At 53.5% G+C, this 22545-nt stretch overlaps 1 protein-coding gene across 3 annotated transcripts; it reads left to right on the top strand.

Moving 5' to 3' along the window:
• The first annotated feature begins 2994 nt into the window (after positions 1 to 2994).
• Positions 2995 to 19317, top strand: Ddr1 (discoidin domain receptor tyrosine kinase 1). 3 transcript variants are annotated; one of them, XM_090356099.1, is made up of 18 exons: positions 2995 to 3015; positions 7824 to 7953; positions 8052 to 8154; positions 8354 to 8582; positions 10274 to 10421; positions 10651 to 10750; positions 11273 to 11459; positions 11568 to 11814; positions 12530 to 12625; positions 12714 to 12865; positions 14079 to 14244; positions 14896 to 15006; positions 16071 to 16315; positions 16461 to 16588; positions 16775 to 16993; positions 17363 to 17597; positions 18083 to 18232; positions 18337 to 19317. In XM_090356099.1, exons 2-18 carry the CDS (start codon positions 7866 to 7868, stop codon positions 18475 to 18477), a joined length of 2745 nt encoding a protein of 914 aa, XP_090212225.1. In that variant the 5' UTR covers positions 2995 to 3015; positions 7824 to 7865; the 3' UTR covers positions 18478 to 19317. The 3 variants fall into 3 exon arrangements, with proteins under 3 accessions (XP_090212225.1, XP_090212223.1, XP_090212226.1); XM_090356097.1 differs by lacking the exon at positions 2995 to 3015 and adding an exon at positions 3501 to 3665; XM_090356100.1 differs by lacking the exons at positions 2995 to 3015; positions 14896 to 15006 and adding an exon at positions 3501 to 3665.
• The last annotated feature ends 3228 nt before the right edge of the window (positions 19318 to 22545 follow it).

Genomic DNA, 22545 nt, shown 5'->3' with positions numbered 1-22545 from the left:
TCTCCAAAGGACCACTCTGCTCAGTTCTCTCTTCTTCCTTTAGTCCTCCCCCCCCCCATTTTCTCCCCTCTCTAAGCCCTTGGTCACAGCTAGACAGTGCTGCTTTCTGCTCACTCTGGCCTCCATCTTCCTTTGTCCAGGGTCTCTTTGTCTAGGGGTCTCTTTGTCTGGGGGGTCTCCTTTGGTTCAGTTTCACAGTTCTTAGCCTCCCCTCCTTTTCTCTCAGGCCAGGCTGTCCCCTCCCTCTCTGCGGGGGCTGAGAGGCTCCAGCAAGGGGAGCGGGCTGGGTTGCCATGGTCACGTTGAAGCCGGCCGCAGCTGGCCCGGGCAGCTGCTCTTGGGCCTGGGGTGCTTGGACAAAGCCTGACAGCTTCAGCAGCCTCAGACCTAGAACCCCAAAGGCCCAACACTCCCGAGACTGGGACCTAGGAGAAGCTCTAGCTGGAGGTGAGATGAAGGGGGTCAGAACAGAACTGGGAGGCCAGGAGGGGCACTGGAGTCCCCCCTTCTCTTTGTGGGAAAGGACCAGTTGGGATGATGGGGAACAGAGTTGGGTGCTGTGTGTGAAAAATAACCTGAGTGATGAGGATGGCCTAAAGGTAGGACAGGGGCCTCTGTGTCCCTCAGCTCTCAGACAGGTTGGGTTCCATTTCTAGGCCTTTTCTCCCCACTTTCCCTCCTTTGTTCTGCAGTTACTCTTCCTTTCAGGGCCTCTTAGACTCCACCTCCCTATGTCCCCCTTTTTGCAAATGCTGAGCCTCAGTCTCCCCATTCGTTTTCTCTAAGGTTCATTGCACTCTTCTTTTCTCTGTCCTTTATTCTCATTCCCTCTGTCTGCCTGTCTGCTCACCTCCGGAAGTCTCCTCACTGAGGGGTTTTTGGCTTCTTTTGGTCTCCGCACTCTTTCTTCTGTGTCCCTCAGTTATGCCCTGGGTCTCACGGTCTTCCTATATTTTGCTATATTTTCTCTGTCTTAGACATCCTTTTCTCCTCTCTGATCCCCAGTTACACCAACCACTACCCCAGCTCTCTCCTGTCTCTGAGTTCCATCACATGGCTACCAGCACTCTTCCCTTCTTCCGAATCCTCTGTCGTTCTTTTCTGCCCCCCCCCCCACCCCGCAGGCCACACATGGCTAAGCTACCTCATATTTCTCCTACAGCAACATCACTTCCTCCTTCTTCCACCTGGGGCCTCAGTTTCCCATTTGTCCTCAGTGGCATTGAAGGATGACTCATTCCCAGGGCCTTTCCCACCCCCTCACCCTGCCCCCCACCAGCCGCTTCCCACTTTCCCCAGCTGCTGACCCAACCTGTTTCCCCCCAGAGGCAGCTGCATCTTTGGGAAGGGGACTGTAGCTGACTGATGAGGGGCTGGGGGGCGTCTGGCCCATCCTTCCTCTCACTGGTTCTGGTTGGCCTCCCTACAGTGGCGAGGTCTCTGCAGGCCTAGAGCTGTTCACTACTCTCGTCCACATTTTTATTTTTATATTTTTAGCTGTTCCCCCTCTTCTCCTTTCTGGACAGCAGGAAGCCATTTAGTTGAAGGGGAGAGCAGGATTTGGAGGTCCCCCTCAGAGAACGTGGTACTTCTATGGCTGGGAGTAGTGGGGGACATGAGGAGAGGACAGCACCCTTGCCTGGCTGGGATAGGCTGTGGAATCCTGGATGGCTGGGATTTCCCTCTAGGGCCCCTGGAAATGTCGGTTCCAGTCTCCACATTCCAGCTGTCTCCAGTCCCCTTTCTGTTGTCACTTGACTCCGCTGGGCCCCAGTGCTGCATCCCTCTTATTTGTTCAGGCCTGGGCTGGGGTGAAGTGGGCATCAACTGACTAGGAATTTCTCCTGGTAGCAGAAGAGCAGGCAAAGGTTTTAGGAGTGACTCTTAGGCTTCCTCTACTTCTGCCAGCAAATCCTTTGGCCCTAGTCAGCATGAGCTTAGGGTGTGGAATGTCCCTCTGGGGTGTGAGGAGGGGGGATCCTCCTCAGTGCACAGGGAAGAAGGGCCCAGGTGAGGTGACTGGGAAGCCTTGGCTCCACCCCCAGCCTGGCTCTAGGCTGGGCCCAGCCTCTCCCAGGCTCAGATTTCCCAGCACTGGCTGCTGTCTGCGGTGGGGTAGGTGCTTAGGGGGAATCCCTGGGGGCTTGAGGGGAGGGCCAGAGGCCGGTTCTGCCAGTGACCAGGGAGTGTGTGTGTGTGTGTGTGTGTGTGTGTGTGTGTGCAGGTTCCTCCCTGCTACAGTGTCCTTGGGTTTGTGAACTTGAGCTCATTGTGTGCTTTGGCCTCTCCCTGGCCAGCCTCTTCCTGGTAGTGCTTTTGTGTTGTCTGGCTTGGGCTTTGCCTTTCTTTCTTGAAACGACTTGGAACTACACTTAGGGTTGTGCCAGGGTTTAAGTCAGCTGTGGGGCCATGGGGTGGCAATCTGTGCCATGGCCCAGAGAGACTTCTTGGTGATCTAACATGGTCCAGGGGTTGGCAGGTGTGTGGGGGTGTGGAGAGAAGGGCTGACAGGTGGTGCTTCAGGGCGGATGGTGGGCACCCGCACGGGCCCCTGCTCAGCCCCTCTCTCATTTCTTTACCCAAGTCTCCTCGCCGCTCTGCCTCAATCTGATTCTCAGTGTGCTTCGATCTTCTTCCTCTGCTCCTCCACTCACCTGTCCTGGCGCCATGTCTAGCCTCTCCTGGCCAGTGATCAGAGCCTCCGCTTCTCCCCCTTGCCCACTAGGGCCCAAGGACCACGAGCCTGTAGCAGGGGACCCCCAGGGGAAGAGGGCCTGGGAGTGTGACCCAGAGTCCCGAGCGGTCTGGGGAGAGGAACTGGAAGGCGGGAATGACAGACAGACCGGGACTAGGAGGGAATGGCTCCTGGCCAGGCTCTGGGAGGGGGGGGGGCGATCTCCGGATGGAGCGCGGTGGCGGGAGACGCGGCCCGGGTGGACAGGTGATCCCAGCTCCCTGCGCCGTGCTCGGGTGGACAGGTGATCCCAGCTCCCTGCGCCGTGCTCGGGTGGACAGGTGATCCCAGCTCCCTGCCCCCACCCGGGCTCCGGCGCTTCGCCGGGCGCCGGGCCTGTGGAAACCCGCTCCGTCCTCGTCCTCGGCGCCCCGGGGCTGCTCCAGGAACCGAGCCCAGAACAGGGGGGATAGGGAAGTGCGCCAAGTGGGGGCCTGCATGTGGGTGTGGGGGCGTCATCTCCCCCAGGGGACAGCAGGGGGATGGGCGGGGGCGCCGCGCAGGGGGCGCCGCGGAGGGGGCGCGCGCGGGTTACCTGGAGGAGGCTGGGCGCGCGGGGCGATGCGGGGTAGCAGGCGCCGGGGCGGGCGTGGGAGTCGGGGGGCGCCGGGAGGGGGCGGGGAGGCGGCGCCCCGAGCGCGCGGCGGCGGCGGGGCGGAGGGGAGGGGAGCGCGGGCGCGGGGAGGAGGGGGACCCCGCGCGGGGAGGCGGCGCCTGGGCCCGAGCCGCCCCTGTCCTGGCTCCTCTCCCCGGAACAGGCCCCCGACAGCTGCTCGCGGGTGCCGCCTCCCGACACCCGAGCCCCGCCGGCGCCTCCCGCTGCCGGCTCCTGGCTCCCCGCCCCGCCCCGCGCCCCTCCGCCGCCGCCGCCGCGGAGGCCCCACGGCGGGGTCGGACGCCTGGGAGGGTCTACCGGGGAGAGCGATGAGAGGTAGGAAGGGAGCCCGGCCGGGCAGGGGGCCCGCGGGGTGAGCGCGGGCGGGGGGATCGGGCCCTGCACGCCACCCCCGGGCCCCGGCCACCCCGGTGCCCCCGGCTTCCAGACTGAAATCCGGGGAAGTGTTCCCGCCGTGGGGTCGGGGCCGCCCTGGACCCGGGGCGGGGGACAGGTGCGTGGCCCACTGAGTCACGTCCCCCGCCCCCTGGAGAAGGGCATCCACTGCCAAGCCTCGGCTCCCCCCCACCCCCCGCCCCCGTGGCCGGACCCGCAGCCAGGCCCCGGCCCCGCTGGGCCGGACGCACCACCTGGGCCGGGGGCCTTCCACGCCGGGTGCGGGGTTGGCTCGGCTGTGCGATGAGGTCACTCCCCGTCCAGGGAGCGCCATTGTCACAGTCCCACCCCATACGCCCCAAGCCTTCACTTTCGGGGTCCCCGCTGGCTGGGTAACCCAGCACCTCCACCCCCAGCCGACGTCTGGCAGGTGCCGGAGTCTCTGTGGCTGAGGAGGTAGGTCTGTCCAGAACTGATGGCACTGCAGAGACCCGAGAAAGAATGTATGGGGAAAATGGAGAAATGGTTTTGTTCTCTCCCCTTCCCCCACTCGGAAAGGTGGGAAATTCTTGAGACAGATACAAATCAAGCTGAGCACCGAGGGGCAGGCCTGTCTGTCGTCCCAGCTACTTGGGAAGTTAAGACAGGAGGATGGGTTGAGCCCAGGAGTTCTGAGCTACCCTGGGCATCAGAGTCAGACCTCCTCTCAAAACAAAAACAGAAGGTGCAAATTGAGATACGTCCATACACTGGAATCCCTTATAGAAATCCTGAAAGGTAGCGTGAAATTACCTATGGCTTTCCTTAACGCTGCTCTTCCACCCCACTTTCCATGTGTGCCAGCCCCCTGGCTCTGCCTCTGGCTTGGGTACCCATGTGTGTTTGGGAAGAGGTCTAGTTCTTTGAGGATCCTGTGTTTCAGGGCCTGGGTGGCCACAGGAGCATGTGGTAGCTGCCATTTTATGTTCACAGGTGTCTGAATGGGGCCATTCCCCAGAGATTGGATTTAACAGAATGCCAAGTTGTGGATGGAGTAGATGTGTTGTGTCTGTCTTTGAGCCTTGGCGTTTACCATGTCTGTATGAAAGGCTGGGAGGTGTTGTCTGAGACACTCAGAACTGTGTTTAGCCCTAGTGTTGACAGTTTGTGTGCACATATGCTTTTATGAGTGTGTGTGTGTGTGTGTGTGTGTGTGTGTGTGTGTGTGTGCAGGCACCTGTGCAGAACTGAGTGTAGATGTTTGGGTGGTAGGTGAGAGTTGGGAGAGGAGAGTAAAGGGCCTCGGGCAAGATGTTCTGGTCCTTGGTTTATAATTGGTTATAAAGGGGCCAAGCTAGGTGTGATTGGAGGTGAATCTTCTTAGCCTGTCCTCCCTGTATCTGGCTTAAGACTTGGTGGAGAGAGATGGGGTGACTGGGCGATGTTAGAGAACAGATTGCTGGATTGCCCAGACTTTGCTATAGTCTTCCGCGTTTCCCTGCTTGGCCCTGCGCCCTGCGTTTTGAGCCAGTTCTGTTTACCTCTGGCTTTGTGTTTCTCCTGTCTCCCGCTGCTCTTGTCCTAGGCCTGCCTGTCTTTGTATCTCTGCCCCGGGCTCCTCTCTTTCTGGCTCTGGTGACTCATCTGGGATAGGCATGAAGGTTACTCAGGGGAACAAGGGCCCTGCTGTTCCCAGAGAGGTGGGGGTGGTGGAGAGCAGCACCCAGGAATTCCTAGCCAATCTCCTAGGACTGTGGCACTGGAACCCTCCAGGGACGAGTCATGGGTCTAGCTAGTGCTCCCCACAACTCCGTCATCTCCTTCAGCTGCTGCTTCATGACTAGGGGGTCTCAGCTGCCTCTGACATTCCTGCCCTCGAGCATTGTGGGAGCAGCTGGAGGAGGACAAAGGGATGGGGGAGTCTCCCCCCACCACTCCTCCTTACCTCCCGGGGTGACCTGGCTTCTCTGTGAGACCCGCCCTCATCTCCAAGGCAACTCAGTCTTTTCCTCAGCCTGAGCTCTTGTCAGAGGCCACTAACTTCAAGAAAGTAGGAACAGGGAGGCTAGGAGGTCAGAGGCCCAGCAAGGAGAGCTGGCTGAGGGATGCTTCGGACCTGACTGCAGGTGTGGGTTCCTCAGGACTTCAGAGCCTTGAGAGCTCAGGAGCTGGCCTGGGGTAGGAGGGCTTTTGTTGTAGCAGGGGAGTGGGGACAGCTAGACCCCGGGTTTGTAAGGAGATCACAGTTGGGCCCGCTTGGGATGGGGTGGGTTTCTGGGATGTCAGAAGGAACAGTGTAGGGATTTTCAACCTTAGTGGACACAGGTCACCTGGATGGTGTTAAAATATAGATTTCAGTCCAGCAGGTCCGGATGGGCCCTGCGGGTTCTTGCATTCGTCAAGGCTGCTGGTTTAGGAACTAAGCCTATGGGGCTTAGCGGGTAGCTGGCCTAGAAGGGGCTGAATGGAGCCCACACACCTCTGAATTTCCAGGCTTGGAAGTGGGATGGCCAATCAGCCAGGCTTAGCTGATACTCAAGACCCCTTTCTGTTTTAAAAACTAAAAATGAGGTTAGAGGCGTGGATTAGGTGATAGAATACCAGCCAATGAGCAAAAGCAAGCATTAGATAGCAAGTCTGAGTCCCAGTCAGAAAAAAACTAAAATGATTTTGTTTTTATTTATAGATGACATTTTACGTAATTGCATTAGTATTGCATATTTTATGAAAGCAGTACAGTTAGCCTGTTTTTTCCTTTTGTTGTTTGTCTTTCTCCATGTTAACTCCTGTTTTATTGCAAATACTCTACACGTGTTTATAAATAAATGACAAATGGGCTTTTTCATTCTTTACTTTCAGATAGAATACTTTTTTTTCTCCTTGCCGGTCCTGGGGCTTGAACTCAGGGCCTGAGCACTGTCCTTGGGCTTTCTCAAGACTAGTGCTCTACCACTTGAACCATAGCACCACTTCTGGCTTTATCTGTGTATGTGGTACCAAGGAATCAAACCAGAATTTCATGCCATGTTCCTGGCTCAGGAATATACATATATATATATATATATATATATATATATATATATATTACATCCTTCTGTGTCTTTTCATATGCAACAGAGGCATCAGGATATCACACCAAGTTAGAGACAGTTATTTTGTTACTTTTCATAGCTGCATAGAAGTCTATGAACATTCTTTTAAAAAGAATTATTATTCTATGGGATTGCTTTCCAAACAAAGAAAACTATACTGCTGCCAAAAAGAGATTGTAGCTCCCTTTTCATCTGACTCTCCCACTCATAGAAGTCATAACCTTAAAAAAAAATTGCATTTTTTTGTGTGCGAGTTCTGGAGCTTGAACTGAAGGCCTGGGCCCTGCTCCTGAACTTTTTTGCTCAAGGTTAGGCTCTACTACTTTAGCCACAACTCTGCTTCCTGCTTTTTTTGTTGGTTAATTGGAGAAAAGGGCTCATGTCTGTCATCTTAACTACTCAGGAGGCTCAGATCTGAGGATTGCTGTTCAAAGCTAGCCTGAGCAGGAAAGTCTATGAGACTCTTATCTCCAATTAAAGCACAGGAAAAAAGGGTTTGTTGGGCAGTTGGGCTTTGCTTTTCCATGAAATGACTATTTACATTGACTATTTCTCTGTTAGATTGTTTATGTGTATGTTTTCTTGTTTCAATTTGTGAACATACTTAGTTTATTATTATAGCTATTATCCTTTTTCCCTTTTATATGTATTGCCTACTTTTGCTTGCATGTTCTTTCTTTGAAGCCATTGTTTATGGGGGTATTTTGTCATCCTTTATGGAGTAGAAGAATGGATCTTTTACTGTTTTTAAATGGATCTCTAGTTCAGTTTCTTCACATATTCAATGTTGACAAGTAACAGAAGCTACCCTATAATGTGGCTGGGAAGATAAAATTATGAATTCTCTTTAAGGGTTTAGCCTTGTGTCTGGCACATGAAAAAGTCTAAAAATAGAGCTGATGATATGAAACAATGACCATTTTTGTCATTTTACTGTTGGTATCTCCAAAGTAGTCATCCTATCTATGGCTGTCACTGTGACTCAGTCACCCATTAATTTATCCTCATACCCATTTGTCCCCTGCAGAGATGTTACGCCTACCTCCGTAGGCCTGAGGGACCAGGAGCTATGGGGCCAGGGGCCCTCTCCTTTCTACTGCTGCTGCTGCTCTTGGTGGCAACTGGAGATGCTGACATGAAGGGACATTTTGACCCTGGTGAGGACACTGACTCTTCTATCCCTAAGGGATAGCGCTTGAGGGGCGGGGTGTCAAAGAGTTGGAGACATTGACCCATCATGCCTGTGTTCATCCAGCCAAGTGCCGCTATGCCCTGGGCATGCAGGACCGGACCATTCCTGACAGTGACATCTCTGTCTCCAGCTCCTGGTCAGACTCCACTGCCGCCCGACACAGCAGGTACCTGGCATACTGTGACAACCCTGGAGGGTGCCCTGAAGTCTCTACCTGCCATTCCAGCCCCTCTGCCCAAGCCCAGAGGCTTCTGAGAATGCCCCTGCCAATGAAATACAGCAGTCCGGTGGGGGGAAGGTCTTAACTGCACACGCAGAGGCTGGTCTGGGACCAAATGTCCCCATGATCTCCTTCTTCCTACCAGGCTGGAGAGCAGTGACGGAGATGGGGCATGGTGCCCTGCAGGGCCCGTGTTTCCCAAGGAGGAGGAGTACCTGCAGGTGAATCTACGGCGATTGCACCTGGTGGCTCTGGTGGGCACCCAGGGCCGCCATGCTGGAGGCCTGGGCAAGGAGTTCTCCCGCAGCTACCGGCTGCGTTACTCCCGAGATGGCTACCGCTGGATGGACTGGAAGGACCGCTGGGGTCAGGAGGTGAGACTGTTTAGTGGCACCTCCTAGTTATACTATATTTTGTTTGTGTGTGCCCGTCCTGGGTCTTGAACTCAGGGCGTGGGAGCTGTCCCTGAGCTCTTTTTACTCAAGGCTAGTACTCTCCTACTTGAGCCACAGTGCCACTTCCAGTTTTTTCTGTGTATGTGGTACTGAGGAATCAAACCCAAAACTTCATGTATGGTAGGTAAGCACTCTACTACTAAGCCACATTTCCAGCTAGCCATATTTTAAGCAGCACTTATTCTCCGGTTGACTCTCCAGTTATAGCAGCTCCAGATCTAGTGTAGAACTACCCTTCCCAATGCCACCCAGTATCACAAACCCGATCACCATCCTGGACCTTGGTGTTTGATGGGTATCTCATATTCACCACTGACTTCCAAAGCAGACCTTAGTTCTCAAACTTCCTGCTTCCCAGCATGCTCAGTTCAGGATGTGATATACTCCCATTGCCTAGTAGCTCAACTCCTGAGCTAAGGTGACATCTTGACTGGTTTTTTCCTTTCTCTTTCCTCCTCTTCCAAATCATCAGCAGTGCCTGTCATTCTCCATGGCATTTCCTGAATCTCACTTCTCTCCATTCTACTACTTTAGGCCAAGTGTCCATCCCCTCTCAGCTTAGATAAATGGAATAGTCTCCAAACCTTTATGCCTGATGTTACATCTCCTTGGCGCTATGTACAGTGGTCCTTAGAAATTGCCAGTCAAAGCTGGTGGCTCAAGACTATAATCCTAGCTACTCAGGAGGCTGAGATCTGAGGATTGTGGTTCGAAGTCAGCCTGGGCAGGAAAGTTTGTGAGATTCACCTCCAATAAACTACCCAGGAAAAGCTGGAAGTGGCTCTATGGTTCTAGTGCTAACCTTGAGGGGAGGGTAAAAAAATTCAGGGATAGCACCCAGGCTCAGAGTTCAAGCCCCAGGAGGGGAAGGGAGAGGAGAAACAAAAGGGAGGGAGCCAGTCAGAGGTAACTCATCTAGCTTCTAGTTCTCCATTGGCATTCTACTCTACCAGAGCAAAGCTAGAGCTTCTTGGCTGAGTAAAAACACTTAGCCTGGCCTGGCTGTCCTTTGTCCATACTGCTTTTCTTGCTGTGCCTGGAACAAACCATCAGAACATTCTCGAATGTTGTTCTGTATGATTAGTGAGCTCCCCTTCTAGGAACCCACAGGCACTCCCTGGCTCCAATTCAGTTCTTGCCCGAGATGTCACCCCCTACAGAGGCTTTTCTGACCCTCTACCTCATCACCCCCCACAACTCTGCCTCTTGTTCCTCACAGCTGTTTCTCCTACTGGAGTCTCAGGCCTGTGAGGGGAGGGACCGATGCTGAGAATGTGCCTGGCACCGGGGTGGGCAGTCAGCCAACTTCTGCTGAATGGACAGAGGGAATGGGGTAGAACAGGAGGTGGGATGCAGGGCTCTGAGGAATTGGGCTGGGTCCAGCCATAATGGCAGGAGTGTGGCTTGAGGTATATGGATAGAGGCAGGCAAGGAGAGAAGGGGAGCTGAGACTGGAGTTGAGGACAGACCGAGTGCTCTTAAGGGATATCAGAAGCTGTTGTTACAGACTCTTACTTCATAAATTCCTGACTGTGGACCAGTTTGAAGTTGAGCACTTAGTTACGGCCTGGAGCCCTTCCCACCCATATGTCCCGCTTCTCGGCCCTCAGGTGATCTCAGGTAATGAGGACCCAGGGGGAGTGGTGCTGAAGGACCTCGGTCCCCCCATGGTGGCCCGAATGGTTCGCTTCTACCCCCGGGCCGACCGGGTCATGAGCGTCTGTCTCCGGGTGGAGCTCTATGGCTGCCTCTGGAGGGGTGAGTAGAGAAATCCCTTAAGAGTCCATTTTGGGTCTAGGGGTTGGGGAATTTGTAGAGTTTCATCTAGTACCCACCCCTGAGGAAGAGACTGGTCGATGTCATTTCTTCTTCCGTGCCTATGGGCCAGTGAAGAAATACAAGAATGGGGCTGAAATCTACCCAGGCCCAATGCAGGGGTAGGAGGTGAAATCTCCTATCTCTAACTCCTCTCTTCCTGCTCTGACAGATGGACTCCTGTCTTACACAGCCCCTGTGGGGCAGACTATGTATTTATCTGAGGCTGTGTACCTCAATGACTCCACCTACGATGGATACACCGTTGGCGGGTGAGAGATAAAAGAAGCTGGGGAAGACATGGAGCCTGGGATGGGCTGGGAGGGAGGGAGGCCCAGAGTGTGTGCCAGAAGTTGGAGGGCAGCGGCTAGGGAAGTAGTCTTGGCAGTGAGATGGAAGAACTGGGGTGAGGGATGAGGAGAAGGAGCCTGAAGGGGCACAATCAAGAATAAAGTGACAGTAATCCACAGGCCCACTAGGCCCACAGGACGCTTTGAGTGGATTAGAAAGAGGCATCCCTTGGCTGAGGTTTGTTGGAAATGGTTGCTATACATACAGACATCGTAGATTAAATAGTGTGCCTTAAAGATGGGCAGCGTGTGACCTGCAGAGTGCCTGGGGTGGTGTAGAGAGAAGAAAGAAGAGAGAACTAACGGGATTGGGATGAGTGGAGGATGGAACAAGTGGACAGGAACTAGGCCAGCCAGGTTATAGGAGGGAAATGTCCGGAGCGTCTGGATAGTTATGTTCTCTCCCAACCTCCACTTCGCCTTCTTTGGTCCCCTGCTCTTCAGGCTGCAGTATGGTGGACTGGGCCAGCTAGCAGATGGCGTGGTGGGGCTGGATGACTTTAGACAGAGCCAGGAGCTGCGAGTCTGGCCAGGATATGACTATGTGGGATGGAGCAACCACAGTTTCCCCAGTGGCTATGTGGAGATGGAGTTTGAGTTTGACCAACTGAGGGTCTTCCAGGCCATGCAGGTGAGTGAGCACAGCCCTCAGGGATGCTCCGGTGCCAGGGAGAAGGGCTGCCAGTTCTCTGGGGCTCTCCTAGCCTTGACCCTCTGTATCGTCCTCTTATTCCTCCAGGTCCACTGTAACAATATGCACACACTGGGAGCTCGCCTGCCTGGTGGGGTGGAATGTCGATTCAAGCGAAGCCCTGCCATGGCCTGGGAGGGAGAGCCCATACGTCATGCCCTGGGGGGCAGCCTGGGGGACCCCCGAGCCCGGGCCATCTCAGTACCCCTGGGTAGCCGTGTGGGTCGCTTCCTGCAATGCCGCTTCCTCTTTGCTGGGCCTTGGCTGCTCTTCAGTGAAATCTCCTTCATCTCTGGTAAGTCCCTGGAGTCAGCCATCAGGGTCACCGATGGTTTAAGCAGTGTCCCTGAACTGTCCCAGAATATTATTTGTGGTATCCTTCGTACCTAGGATATGAGACTTCTCAGCCAGGAGCAGAATAATCAGAGCCCTTTTTCTCCTTGTTCCCTGTCTTTTTTTTTTTTTCCTTTTGGTCAGTCCTGGGTCTTGAACTCAGGGCCTGGGCGCTGTCCCTGAGCTCTTTTTACTCAAGGCTAGCACTCTACCACTTGGAGCCCCAGTGTCAGTCCTGGTTTTCTGGTGGTGAATTGGAGATGAGAGTCTCACAGACTTTCCTGCCCAAGCTGGCTTAGAAGTACAGTCCTCAGATCTCAGCCACCTGACTGGCTGGGATTATAGTCATGAGCCACCAGTGCCCGGCTTGTTCTGTCTTTATTCATGTCTGACGCCGACCCAGAGGACAGTACTGCTTGTTAACAGTGGAAGGCTCCTATATTAGTGAAGTGAGCACTTCTCTAAGCCTTCTGCTAGGCCGCAGCCCCACCCTGGGCTCCATTCTGGAGCCCTCCACTTGCCCACAGCCAGGGACTTCCCACCACTTGTTCTGACTGGTTGGTGCCTGACTGGTCAGTGCTTGCCAATATTGAGCGTCGCTCCTCCTCCTCCACTCTCTAGATCTCCCTCAAGTCTCTTCCTCTGACTCCCTCCTCTCTTCTCTTCCTTCTCCCCAGATGTGGTGAATGACTCCTCTCCGGTTCTGGGGGGCACCTTCCCGCCCGCTCCCTGGTGGCCGCCTGGCCCCCCTCCCACCAACTTCAGCAGCATCGGTGAGCAGTCTCCCCCACTGTCCTCCTTGGCCTCCCCTGGTGGGGGAATTGGAATCCCGCTGTGGTGCTGACCCTTCTCTTCTGCCAGAGCTGGAGCCAAGGGGCCAGCAGCCTGTGGCCAAGGCGGAGGGGAGCCCGACTGCCATCCTCATCGGCTGCCTGGTGGCCATTATCCTGCTGTTGCTTCTCATCATCGCCCTCATGCTGTGGCGCCTGCACTGGCGCAGGCTCCTTAGCAAGGTGGGCGGGGTGTCAGGAGGGGGTGTCGAGAGGGGGCCGCTGGTAGGGCCCACAGCCCTGCATACGCCAGGGTGTGGCAGGCTTGGATGCAGGATCTAACATAGAGACCACTGTCAAGAATGTGAACACGGTGGGTGCTGGTGGCTCACGCCTGCAATCCTAGCTACTCAGGAGGCTGAGATCTGAGGATTGCAGTTCAAAGCCAGCCCACGCAGGAAAGTCCATGAGACTCTTATCTCCAGTTAACCACCAGAAAACCAGGAGTGGCACTGTGATCCTAAGTGGTAGAGCACTAGCCTTGAGCTGAAGAGCTCAGGGACAGCGCCCAGGCCCAGAGTTCAAGCCCCACAACCGACAAAAAAAAAAGGATGTCAACAGGAAGTTTGGGACTCACATCCCCACTCCTGGCCCTGAGGGGATGGTGGAAGGAGTCTGGAGCGGAACCTTGAGAAGGACAAGGAACTCTAGTAGAGCCAGCAAACTGCTGGCCATTCCTCATGGAGGAGGTGGGAGAATAAAGTCCCTATCCTCACTGCCTGACCTCCTTCACTGCCCTTGGGTTCTTCTCTGGCCAACTCCAATCATCCTGTTTGGGCAGGATGGAAAGTAAGAGTGAAAAGGGCAAATGGAAGAGGATTTGTGAACTCCCTAAGCCCTTGTTTACCAGTAATTTAGTGGATTAGGGGTGACAGTTAGAAGCTGGTCAGATTTAGGTTGGAAGGTTGGAATCCCATCAGGGAAGTTATTTAAAATGCTCTTGGGCGGATTATTCTTCCTCCTCCTCCTCCTCCTCCTCCTCCTCCTCCTCCTCCTCCTCCTCCTCTTCTTCCTCTTCGTCTTCCTCTTCCTTTTCCTCTTCCTCTTCTTCTTCTTTGGTTTGGGGGCTTGAACTAGGGCCTAGGTGCTGAACTTTAAGGCTAGTGCTCTGCTGCTTGAGCCACAGTTCCACTTTTGTCTTCTTGCATGTTAATGGAGATAAGAGTCTCACAGACTTTTACTGCCTGGGCTAGCTTTGACCCACAATCCTCAGATCTCAGCCTCCTGAGTAGCTAGGATTTACCGTTATGAGCCACTTCTATTTCTATGCCTCAAAGTAAAATGGAGCCTGCAGGAGCTCCAACCAGAGGTCTGTGGTAGGAACTAAAGGAGACAACTCAGGAGCTGTACTTATAAAACAGCAGGAAGCTTAACATGGCCTATTTCCAACGTCAAGGCCGAACGCCGGGTATTGGAAGAAGAGTTGACAGTTCACCTCTCTGTTCCTGGAGACACCATCCTCATCAACAACCGCCCAGGTCCTCGAGAGCCACCACCTTACCAGGAGCCCCGGCCTCGTGGGAATCCACCCCACTCTGCTCCCTGTGTTCCCAATGGCTCTGGTAAGGACTGCCTTGATTCTTCTTTCCTCTCCTCCTTTCCTCTTCTCTTCCTTTCCTGGCTAGATCATCCCAATTCATTGTCCTATTTCTATACTTCCTCCTCATACAATCTTTCTCAAAATTCCTTACCTATTGTCTGTAACTCCCAGAGGTCTCATCCTGTCTGTGTCACATACAAGTTTTCCCATCTTCTCTGTTGTGTCTTCTCTAGTATGTGCCTAGCCTCTCTTATTTTTTCCTACACTCATATTTATCCCTCCTATCAATTCATCTACCCATCCATTCATCTATATTTATACACCACCCATGCATATTCACCCATTTATCTGTATCCATCCATGCATACAACCACTTATCCATCTATTTATATTCATATATCCAGTTGTCCCTCCATCATCCATCCACTCAATCACCTGTGTATCATCCATCATCATCTACTTGTCCATCTACCATTCATCCATCTACCTTTGCGTGCATGCATCCATCCACTGTCCATTCAGCTAGCATCACTCTCCAGGTCCTTGTTTTATTCTGTTCTGTCTGGTATATTCATCCCAGTAAGTCCTAGTGTTGCTCTATTCCAGGTCTCCCTGTCTGTCCAGCCTTGAGTCTCATCCCTTCCCCGTGTCTCCCCCCTCCTTCTCCCGACAGCGTTGCTGCTCTCCAATCCGGCCTACCGCCTCCTTCTGGCCACTTACGCCCGTCCCCCTCGAGGCCCGGGCCCCCCCACACCCGCCTGGGCCAAACCCACCAACACCCAGGGTAAGCCCCTCTGCCCCTGGCTCCACCAGGCTCTCCATACCTCTACTGGGGCAGGGAAAAGCCCTCACACTTTGCACACCCTCCTTCCCCACTATGGGCTCTCTGCTCTCCTGAGCTCTTCAGCTGGCAGCTCTCATCCCTGTAGCTCAGCTCTGCTGCTTCTTGTTCCTTTTGATGCCCCTCCCCTCTTTGAACCAAGAAGCAGAAGGCTATTGGTCTCAGCGCTGTGCCCTCCTCCTCTCCTATCTGCCTCTGCAGCTCTCTGGGGATGTGGTATCCGAGACTATCTCGTAACCCCCCTTTTATTCTCCCCTCTCTTTAGAGCTGCAAGGAGGGCCTTGCCCTGGGCGCTTGCCCTCTCCCCCCATGTGTCCTCTCTCTGCAGTCCCAGAGGTGAAGGCTCAAGCCCTGCCCCTCCTGTCTGCTCCTCCTCCCCTCTGTGTTGCCTTCTCATTGTGGCCTCTTCCCCAGGGCCAAGAGGGAACCGTTCTGATTCCCTCCTGCGTTTGGATACCTTATTGTGGGGCTGTGGAGAACTGTGACCCTCTCCTTTCTCTGTGTGCTCTTGTCTTTGTCTTTGAGCTTGGTGTGTTGGGTTGGGAACTTTGGGGAACCATGGCAGCGAGGGGCCGGGGGTGCCTCTTTCAGCCAGAGAACAGACAAAGGGAGTGGAGGGAGCTGGTGGTGAGAGGGGTAGGGGTTGAGAAGTGAAGGAGGCTGGCTGGTGAGGACCATCCTTCCAGTGGTGGGTAGAGGAATTCCTCTGCCAACCCAGACTTCTTTGTGGTTTCTTGGTCTGTGTTGGGAGATCCTCAGACAGTAACAGTTGCTGACAGTAAGAATTGATGACAGCTTTTGTTTAACTATTGGCTCTGCTTGAAAACTTTCTCTGGAGTAGTTAACTCACATGTGGTTCAAAGCTAGTGGCTGGAGCACAGGGTGGATCTGATGTCTCCTCTGACTTGGAGACACAGGGCCTCGGGGAGGCTGGAGCACAGGAGTTGTGGCTGTCAGGTGCCGTACTTGATGCCTTGTCCTGTCTTTTTTCCCTCTCACCTCTCCAGCCTGCAATGGGGACTACATGGAGCCTGAGAAGCCAGGTGCCCCGCTTCTGCCCCCACCTCCCCAGAACAGTGTCCCCCATTATGCAGAGGCTGACATTGTCACCCTGCAGGGCGTCACTGGGGGCAACACCTATGCTGTGCCTGCACTGCCCCCAGGGGCGGTTGGGGATGGGCCCCCTAGAGTGGATTTCCCTCGATCGAGGCTCCGCTTCAAGGAGAAGCTTGGCGAGGGCCAATTTGGGGAGGTAAGAAAGGTGTCAAACCACCAATCCCATCGGACCCAACGGTGACTGCCACCACGCCTGCATGTCCCCTGGCCTCCTGGCCATCGGGCCATGTGACTCTCCCGGACCCCGTGGTCTGAGTGAACCCTGTGACTTCGTCCTCCAGGTGCACCTCTGTGAGGTCGAGAATCCTCAAGATCTGGTCAGTCTTGATTTTCCCATCCATGTGCGCAAGGGACAACCCTTGCTGGTAGCTGTCAAGATCTTACGGCCAGATGCCACCAAGAATGCCAGGTGAGGATCCGGGTGGACATCTGGGAGGGAGGGAGGGCATGGGGTGTGGGCATCAAGGCAGAGGGAACCGTGACAGTGCCCCTCAGAGGGTGTGTGTTGGGGGTAGGGGTGCCTGGGCTGTGTGAGCAGGAGGAAAGGCATAGCTGCTCCCTTGGCGCTTCCCCCACCCTCTCCCTGCTTCTCCAGGAACGATTTCTTAAAGGAGGTGAAGATCATGTCAAGGCTGAAGGACCCCAACATCATCCGGCTCCTGGGGGTGTGCGTGCAGGATGACCCTCTCTGCATGATCACTGATTACATGGAGAATGGAGACCTGAACCAGTTCCTCAGCGCCCACCAGCTGGAGGGCAAGACAGCTGAGGAGGCCCCAGGGGATGCGGAGGCCGCCCAGGGACCCACCCTCAGGTACCCACTTGTGTAGGGATGTTTTCTCTTCTCTCCTCTTCCTCCAGTCTGGGGAAAAGGGGGAGCACAAGGCCAGGAGGAAGGTAGAGATCCCACATGGAGTCTGGGCTAGGCACCTTCTAGAACTTGGCCACAAAGACTGAGATGGCTGTGTGGAGGGGATGGAGGGACTCGAACACTGCTGTGAATCCTCCTCCTCTCCCCTCCCCACCTGAGCCTAACGCCAGTGCCTTATGGTTAGATGGCCCAGAAGGGGGTTGAGTGGGCTGGGGGAGGGGCTTTGCTTCCTTTCCTGGGCAGGAATGTGTGGAGTCTGGAGTTCTCCGGGGCTGAACCCCAGTGATCCTCTATCCTTGACTCCCTCACCAGCTACCCAGTGCTTTTGCATGTGGCAGCCCAGATTGCCTCGGGCATGCGCTATCTGGCCACACTCAACTTTGTCCATCGAGACCTTGCCACCCGGAACTGCTTGGTTGGGGAAAATTTCACTATCAAAATTGCCGACTTTGGCATGAGCCGGAACCTCTATGCCGGGGATTATTACCGTGTTCAGGGCCGGGCGGTGCTGCCCATCCGGTGGATGGCGTGGGAGTGCATTCTCATGGTGAGTGACCCCAGGACAGGCGGGCGGGCGGGGCAGGGCGGAGGAGGTGACACCTGTGGACACTTAGTGCCATGGCTCTGCTAGTCACTTGCCTCTTTTGGCTGCTGTCTCCTCATCTGTAAAAAATGAGGGTTCCTCTGGCACAAGAGACCCAAGACAGACAGTGATCTTGTGATGGGGACATGGCCCAGGAGCCAAGAATGAGGACAAGGTGTCAGCTGGGGAAAAAGAGAGAGGAGACTGGAGATACGGCTGGGGGAAGACAGAATCAGGACCAGAAAATGGAAAGGAAGGATGAGGGGGAGGAGGAGAGGACCAGAGCATGAGGAAAGGGAGGAGGGACAGGCTTGCAGGGAAAGGCAGGCCAGTTAAGGAGAGCGGGGAACCAGGGATTGGGGGGGAGGCAGGGGGTCAGGCTGGGTGGGTATGAGGCTTCCCTACAGCTGTGTTACCTGAGGTTCTCTTCTGCCATCTTTGTGTGCCAGGGCAAGTTCACCACCTCAAGTGATGTGTGGGCCTTTGGGGTGACCCTGTGGGAGGTGCTGATGCTCTGCAGGGCCCAGCCCTTTGGGCAGCTCACCGATGAACAAGTCATTGAGAACGCTGGGGAGTTCTTCCGGGACCAGGGCCGACAGGTGAGAGCAGAGGCAGCGGGGAGATGGGGGTGGGAGTGAGAGGGGCAGAGCATGGCGTGCAGAGCCTAAAGAACACCTGTGGCTCCCTCTGTGCCCTGCTGCAGGTGTACCTGTCCCGGCCACCTGCCTGCCCTCAGGGCCTGTATGAGCTGATGCTTCAGTGCTGGAGCCGGGAACCGGGACAGCGGCCGCCGTTTTCCCAGTTACATCGGTTCCTGGCAGAAGATGCGCTCAACACAGTGTGAATCCTGCCATCCTGCTGGCCCACCCTTGGGAAGCCATGACACACAAACAAGAGAAGCCTGTAGAGCCCACTCCCCCGCACCCCGCCACTTTCTGACTGCCCATCCCCTGAGAGGCAGCACGACTGTTGGTGGACTGGGCCTACCCAGGGAGCTTTCACCGGACCTGGAGCTCAGGTCCTCTTCCTGTCCCTCTCCTCCTCTGCCCCTGCTGTCCACCCAGCTGACCCGGTGGATGGGACTCTCTCTGATTTCTGCCAGCCATCCTTTGGGTGGGGCAAATGCAGGGCAGACACTGGACATGGCTTACTGGAGCACCTAGGCCCCACGGATAACACTGGTTCTTGGGGGGAGGTGGCTGTGCCCCCAGCTTCTCTCTTCCCGTCACACACTGGACTCCTCTGGCTGAGAACGTGAGGGGGTGAGGAAGACAAAAATGAAAGAAAGATGTTCCCTTGGGCCTACCCCTGGAATTGTTCTCAACGTTGGCCTTCTCTTCCAATGCCCCCTCAGACCCTGGACCTGGGGGAGTGGTGAGGGGCCCCTGTCCTGATCCTTAGTCATGCCTACTTCCCACCTGACGTGCGAGAGCTAGGCCTTCTCTAAGCCTGTGCGTTTCTGTGGAGCAAATGCTGCGGATTAGGGGAAAAGAGAGAACAATGGGCTGTAGCCTTGGGTTGGACCTCTCTATTGTAGCTACCACATTGGTTTTTCTATAATCATCTGGGGTTTGTACATTTTTTGGGGGAAAAGACAGATTTTTACACTAATATATGGACCTAGCCTGAGTCAATTTTAATCCCCTGCACTAGGCAGGTAATAATAAAAGTTGAGTTTTCCACACCTGTGAGTGAGTATCTTGGGAGTATGGTAAAATCTGCCTTCCCAACTTCCATCCTTACCCCTTCCCTTTCTTCCTTCTCTTTCCCTACCTTCAGTCCCACGCCACCACAGTGGTCTACCGACCTATGATCCAGGCCCTTGCAGTGGCTCATCAGGACTCGGGGACCTTATGTGTAGCCAGGGGCTTTGCAGGAGCTCTGAAGGGAAGGCTGTGTGTCTTCCTATGACAGAGTGGCACTGCGGCTCAAAGTGGTAGAACGTTAACGTCTTGGAAAATAAAAGAGCTCAGGGACAGTGGCTAGGCCACCCCTCTCAAAACCACCACCAGCAACAACAAAATCTAGCAACAGGTAGAGATCAATATTTGGGGATTTCTACCACCATATTGCAGGGGAAAATGCTGTGGAGTCTCCGTGGCAAGTCGCAGATGCTGCTGACCTTACCTCGTTTTGTCCATATTCACAAGGGAAATATCAAGTTTCAGAAGTTAGCAAAAATGTGTAATGTGTTTTTGTGTGTGTGTTAGTAGTAGGGCTTAAACTTAGGACCTGGGTACTTCCCTTATTTTTTCCCCCTCAAGTTGAGGTTCTACTATTTGAACCACAGCTCCTCTTCCAGGTTTTTGGTGGTTAACTGGAGATAACAACCTCATGGACTTTTCTGCTTAAATTCTAGATATCCCTTTGGGCCTGGGAGGCCCAGGTAGAGATCTTTGGATTAGTCTCTGCAGGCATGCAAGGATGAGTCACTGCTAAGAAAGCAGTTAACAAGTTTGAACTAGATTGGAAAGAAAATCAGTTGCAGATATTGGGCAAGGCAGACTGGTCTTCATAGCAGTTCAGGTGGGAGATGGTCCCTTGGGAGGTTTGGCTGATGATATTTACAAAATGAGCCAAATGAATAATGAGAATAACAATAAGGATAATTTCATCTGAAGTTGACTTAATGGGCTCTTGGGGTCAGGTCACGGATCTAATAGGTTACTGATTACAGCAAGCCGAAATAAAGACACATCGAGGAGTTAAGAGTTCATAGGCCAGAGCCAGAAGGATAAGCAAATGGAAGCCACTGTAACAAGCTGTTAATGCTAAAAGCTCTGAATCCAGACCTTTAAAACACAGGCCTAAATGCAAACCCAGGAGTTCAGCAAACTTCAGCTCAAACCTGGCCCTCCTCACGGGGTCCTAACTCTGAGTGACAGAGTCATCTCAGCAAGACAAGTTGTCAGCTGATCCTCACCTGCCAGCTCAAATCCAGTACAAAATTTGGTGGATTTTATAATATCCCAGCCATTTGGGGGCGGGGACTAAACCCCCCAGCAACTGTCACCAGCACTACCACTCTCCACCCTCAGGCTGATAGAGAACATCCCCAACCTTCAGTGGGGCTGAGCTTTTAAAGGGAAACACCACACACAGGTGGTAGTCACCATATGACGTCACTTCTGATGTCATAGTCAATAACCACAAGGATGAAACCACACGCAGGTGATCAAGCAGGTTAAGCATTTTTCCCAAAACAAAAACAATTTGGCAGCGAACACTATCAGGTTATTACAGATTTTGCAACCCAAATCTCCCTGAGACTCATTATTGCTCTCTGTTGGCAGTGCTGCCACTGGCACACATTGCCCCCACCATACCTGGGCTGTTGTAGTCTTGTCTTTGATTGCAAGCACCTACTCCTGTTCCTGCCTTATTTTTTTTTCAGCCTTATAAAGCATGATGACTTTCGATTTACATAATTCTGACTTCATTCCTTTACTTTCATCCCTCTAATAGAGTCTCATTATTATAACTATAATAATTATGACTATTATTTGACACAAAGTCTCACTGTCTTACTATCTAGCTCAGGCTGGACTCATACTTATGTATAACCCAGGCTGACTTTGAACTCATAATCCTCTTGTGCCTCTACTTCCTGAATGCTGGGATTATAGGATTGTATCATTATGCCCAGCTGACATTTTTGTTTGTTCAGCTGATCTGAGGCCCAAACCCAGGCCCTTGTACATGGTAGGCAAGTGTTCCTAACATTGAACTACATCATCAAACCTACACTAATATTTGCTTATTGAGACAGGATCTCCTTGTGTAGCAGAGGCTAACTTCATATTTGCTATGTGGCCCAGGATGACTTCCAGCTCTTGATCCTCTTGCTTTAACTTTTCCATTGAAGGGATTATAGACATATGTCACCATGACAGGCTCTTTGACTAAGGAAAACTTTTGGGCTGCAGACATGGCTGAAGTGAGGTTGCCTGCTGAGTGAGAGAGTACAGGGCTTTTAGTACCAGCAAATAAAGAAAGGAAGAAAGCACTGGTGGCTCATACCTTTAACCCTAGCTATTCAAGAGGCTGAGATCTGATGCCTGAGGGCCAGGACAGGAAAGTCTGTGAGGTTCTTATCCCTAATTAATTACCGAAAAGCAGTAGTTCAGGTGATAGCCTTGAGCAAGAAAAGTTCAGGCCCTGAGACTGAGACTCTTTATCCCTAATTAATCACTAGAAAACAGAAGTGGGGCTTTGGCTTGGGGGGAGGGCTGTAGCTCTGAGCTGAAGAGGTCAGGGACAGGGCGCAGGTAGAGTTCAAGGCCCATGACCCACAAAAAAAAAAAAGAAAAAACAATACGTGAAGTAGTTAAAATGGTTGTCATTTCACAGAGAAGAAAACTTTTGTTAGGTTACACTTTGAACAGCACAGCCAGTAAACACAGATGGAAAATAGTAGGAGAAGGCCTGACTCCCTCCTGGCTCTCTGCTTTCTGGATTCCTGGGCTTCTCAATTAAAACTTGATCCTGAATGTGTAAAAATACTCTGCAATGTGAATCATTCCAATTTTATGGCCCAATTGTGTGGTCTCCACCTAACGCCTCTCCATTAAGGGGCATCTGAGTGCCTTTGCCAGGAAGCCCTCCAGGCGCCCCCCGGAGGCCTCTAGATCCCGGCCTCCTGGCCAGGCCGGTTAGACGCGCCACAGCGCCGAAACGAAGCGTCCTCCCAGAGAATGGCGGAACGAAATGGCCTGGCTTTTTAGTTTCCCCGGGCTTCTTAATTAAAAACCAGTATCTTCTCGGCCGGGCCTTCCCGCGGTGCCTTTTGGGAGTTGTAGTCAGACATTCTCCAGTTTGCTCTGGAGTAGGTATGAAAAGGACTACACTTCCCAGCATGCCTCGTGACAGGCGAGTGCACTGCTTATTCTTACCCTTCCCATTCGTTTCACTC

Source organism: Megascapheus bottae, chromosome 22, assembly GCF_031878675.1.
Source record: "Megascapheus bottae isolate mThoBot1 chromosome 22, mThoBot2.hap1, whole genome shotgun sequence".
NCBI classification, from domain to species: domain Eukaryota; kingdom Metazoa; phylum Chordata; class Mammalia; order Rodentia; family Geomyidae; genus Megascapheus; species Megascapheus bottae.
Note: the sequence above shows the minus strand (reverse complement) of the source record. Positions and strands in the feature narration are given on the sequence as shown.

What these genes read in the sequence shown, in the direction of transcription:
- Ddr1 (XM_090356099.1), top strand. Translation starts at nt 7,866, where the DNA reads ATGGGGCCAGGGGCCCTCTCCTTTCTACTGCTGCTGCTGCTCTTGGTG. An exon ending in GAAGGGACATTTTGACCCTG is followed by an intron (nt 7,954 to 8,051) that starts GTGAGGACACTG and finishes GTGTTCATCCAG; the next exon opens with CCAAGTGCCGCTATGCCCTG. An exon ending in CTGTGTTCCCAATGGCTCTG is followed by an intron (nt 14,245 to 14,895) that starts GTAAGGACTGCC and finishes TTCTCCCGACAG; the next exon opens with CGTTGCTGCTCTCCAATCCG.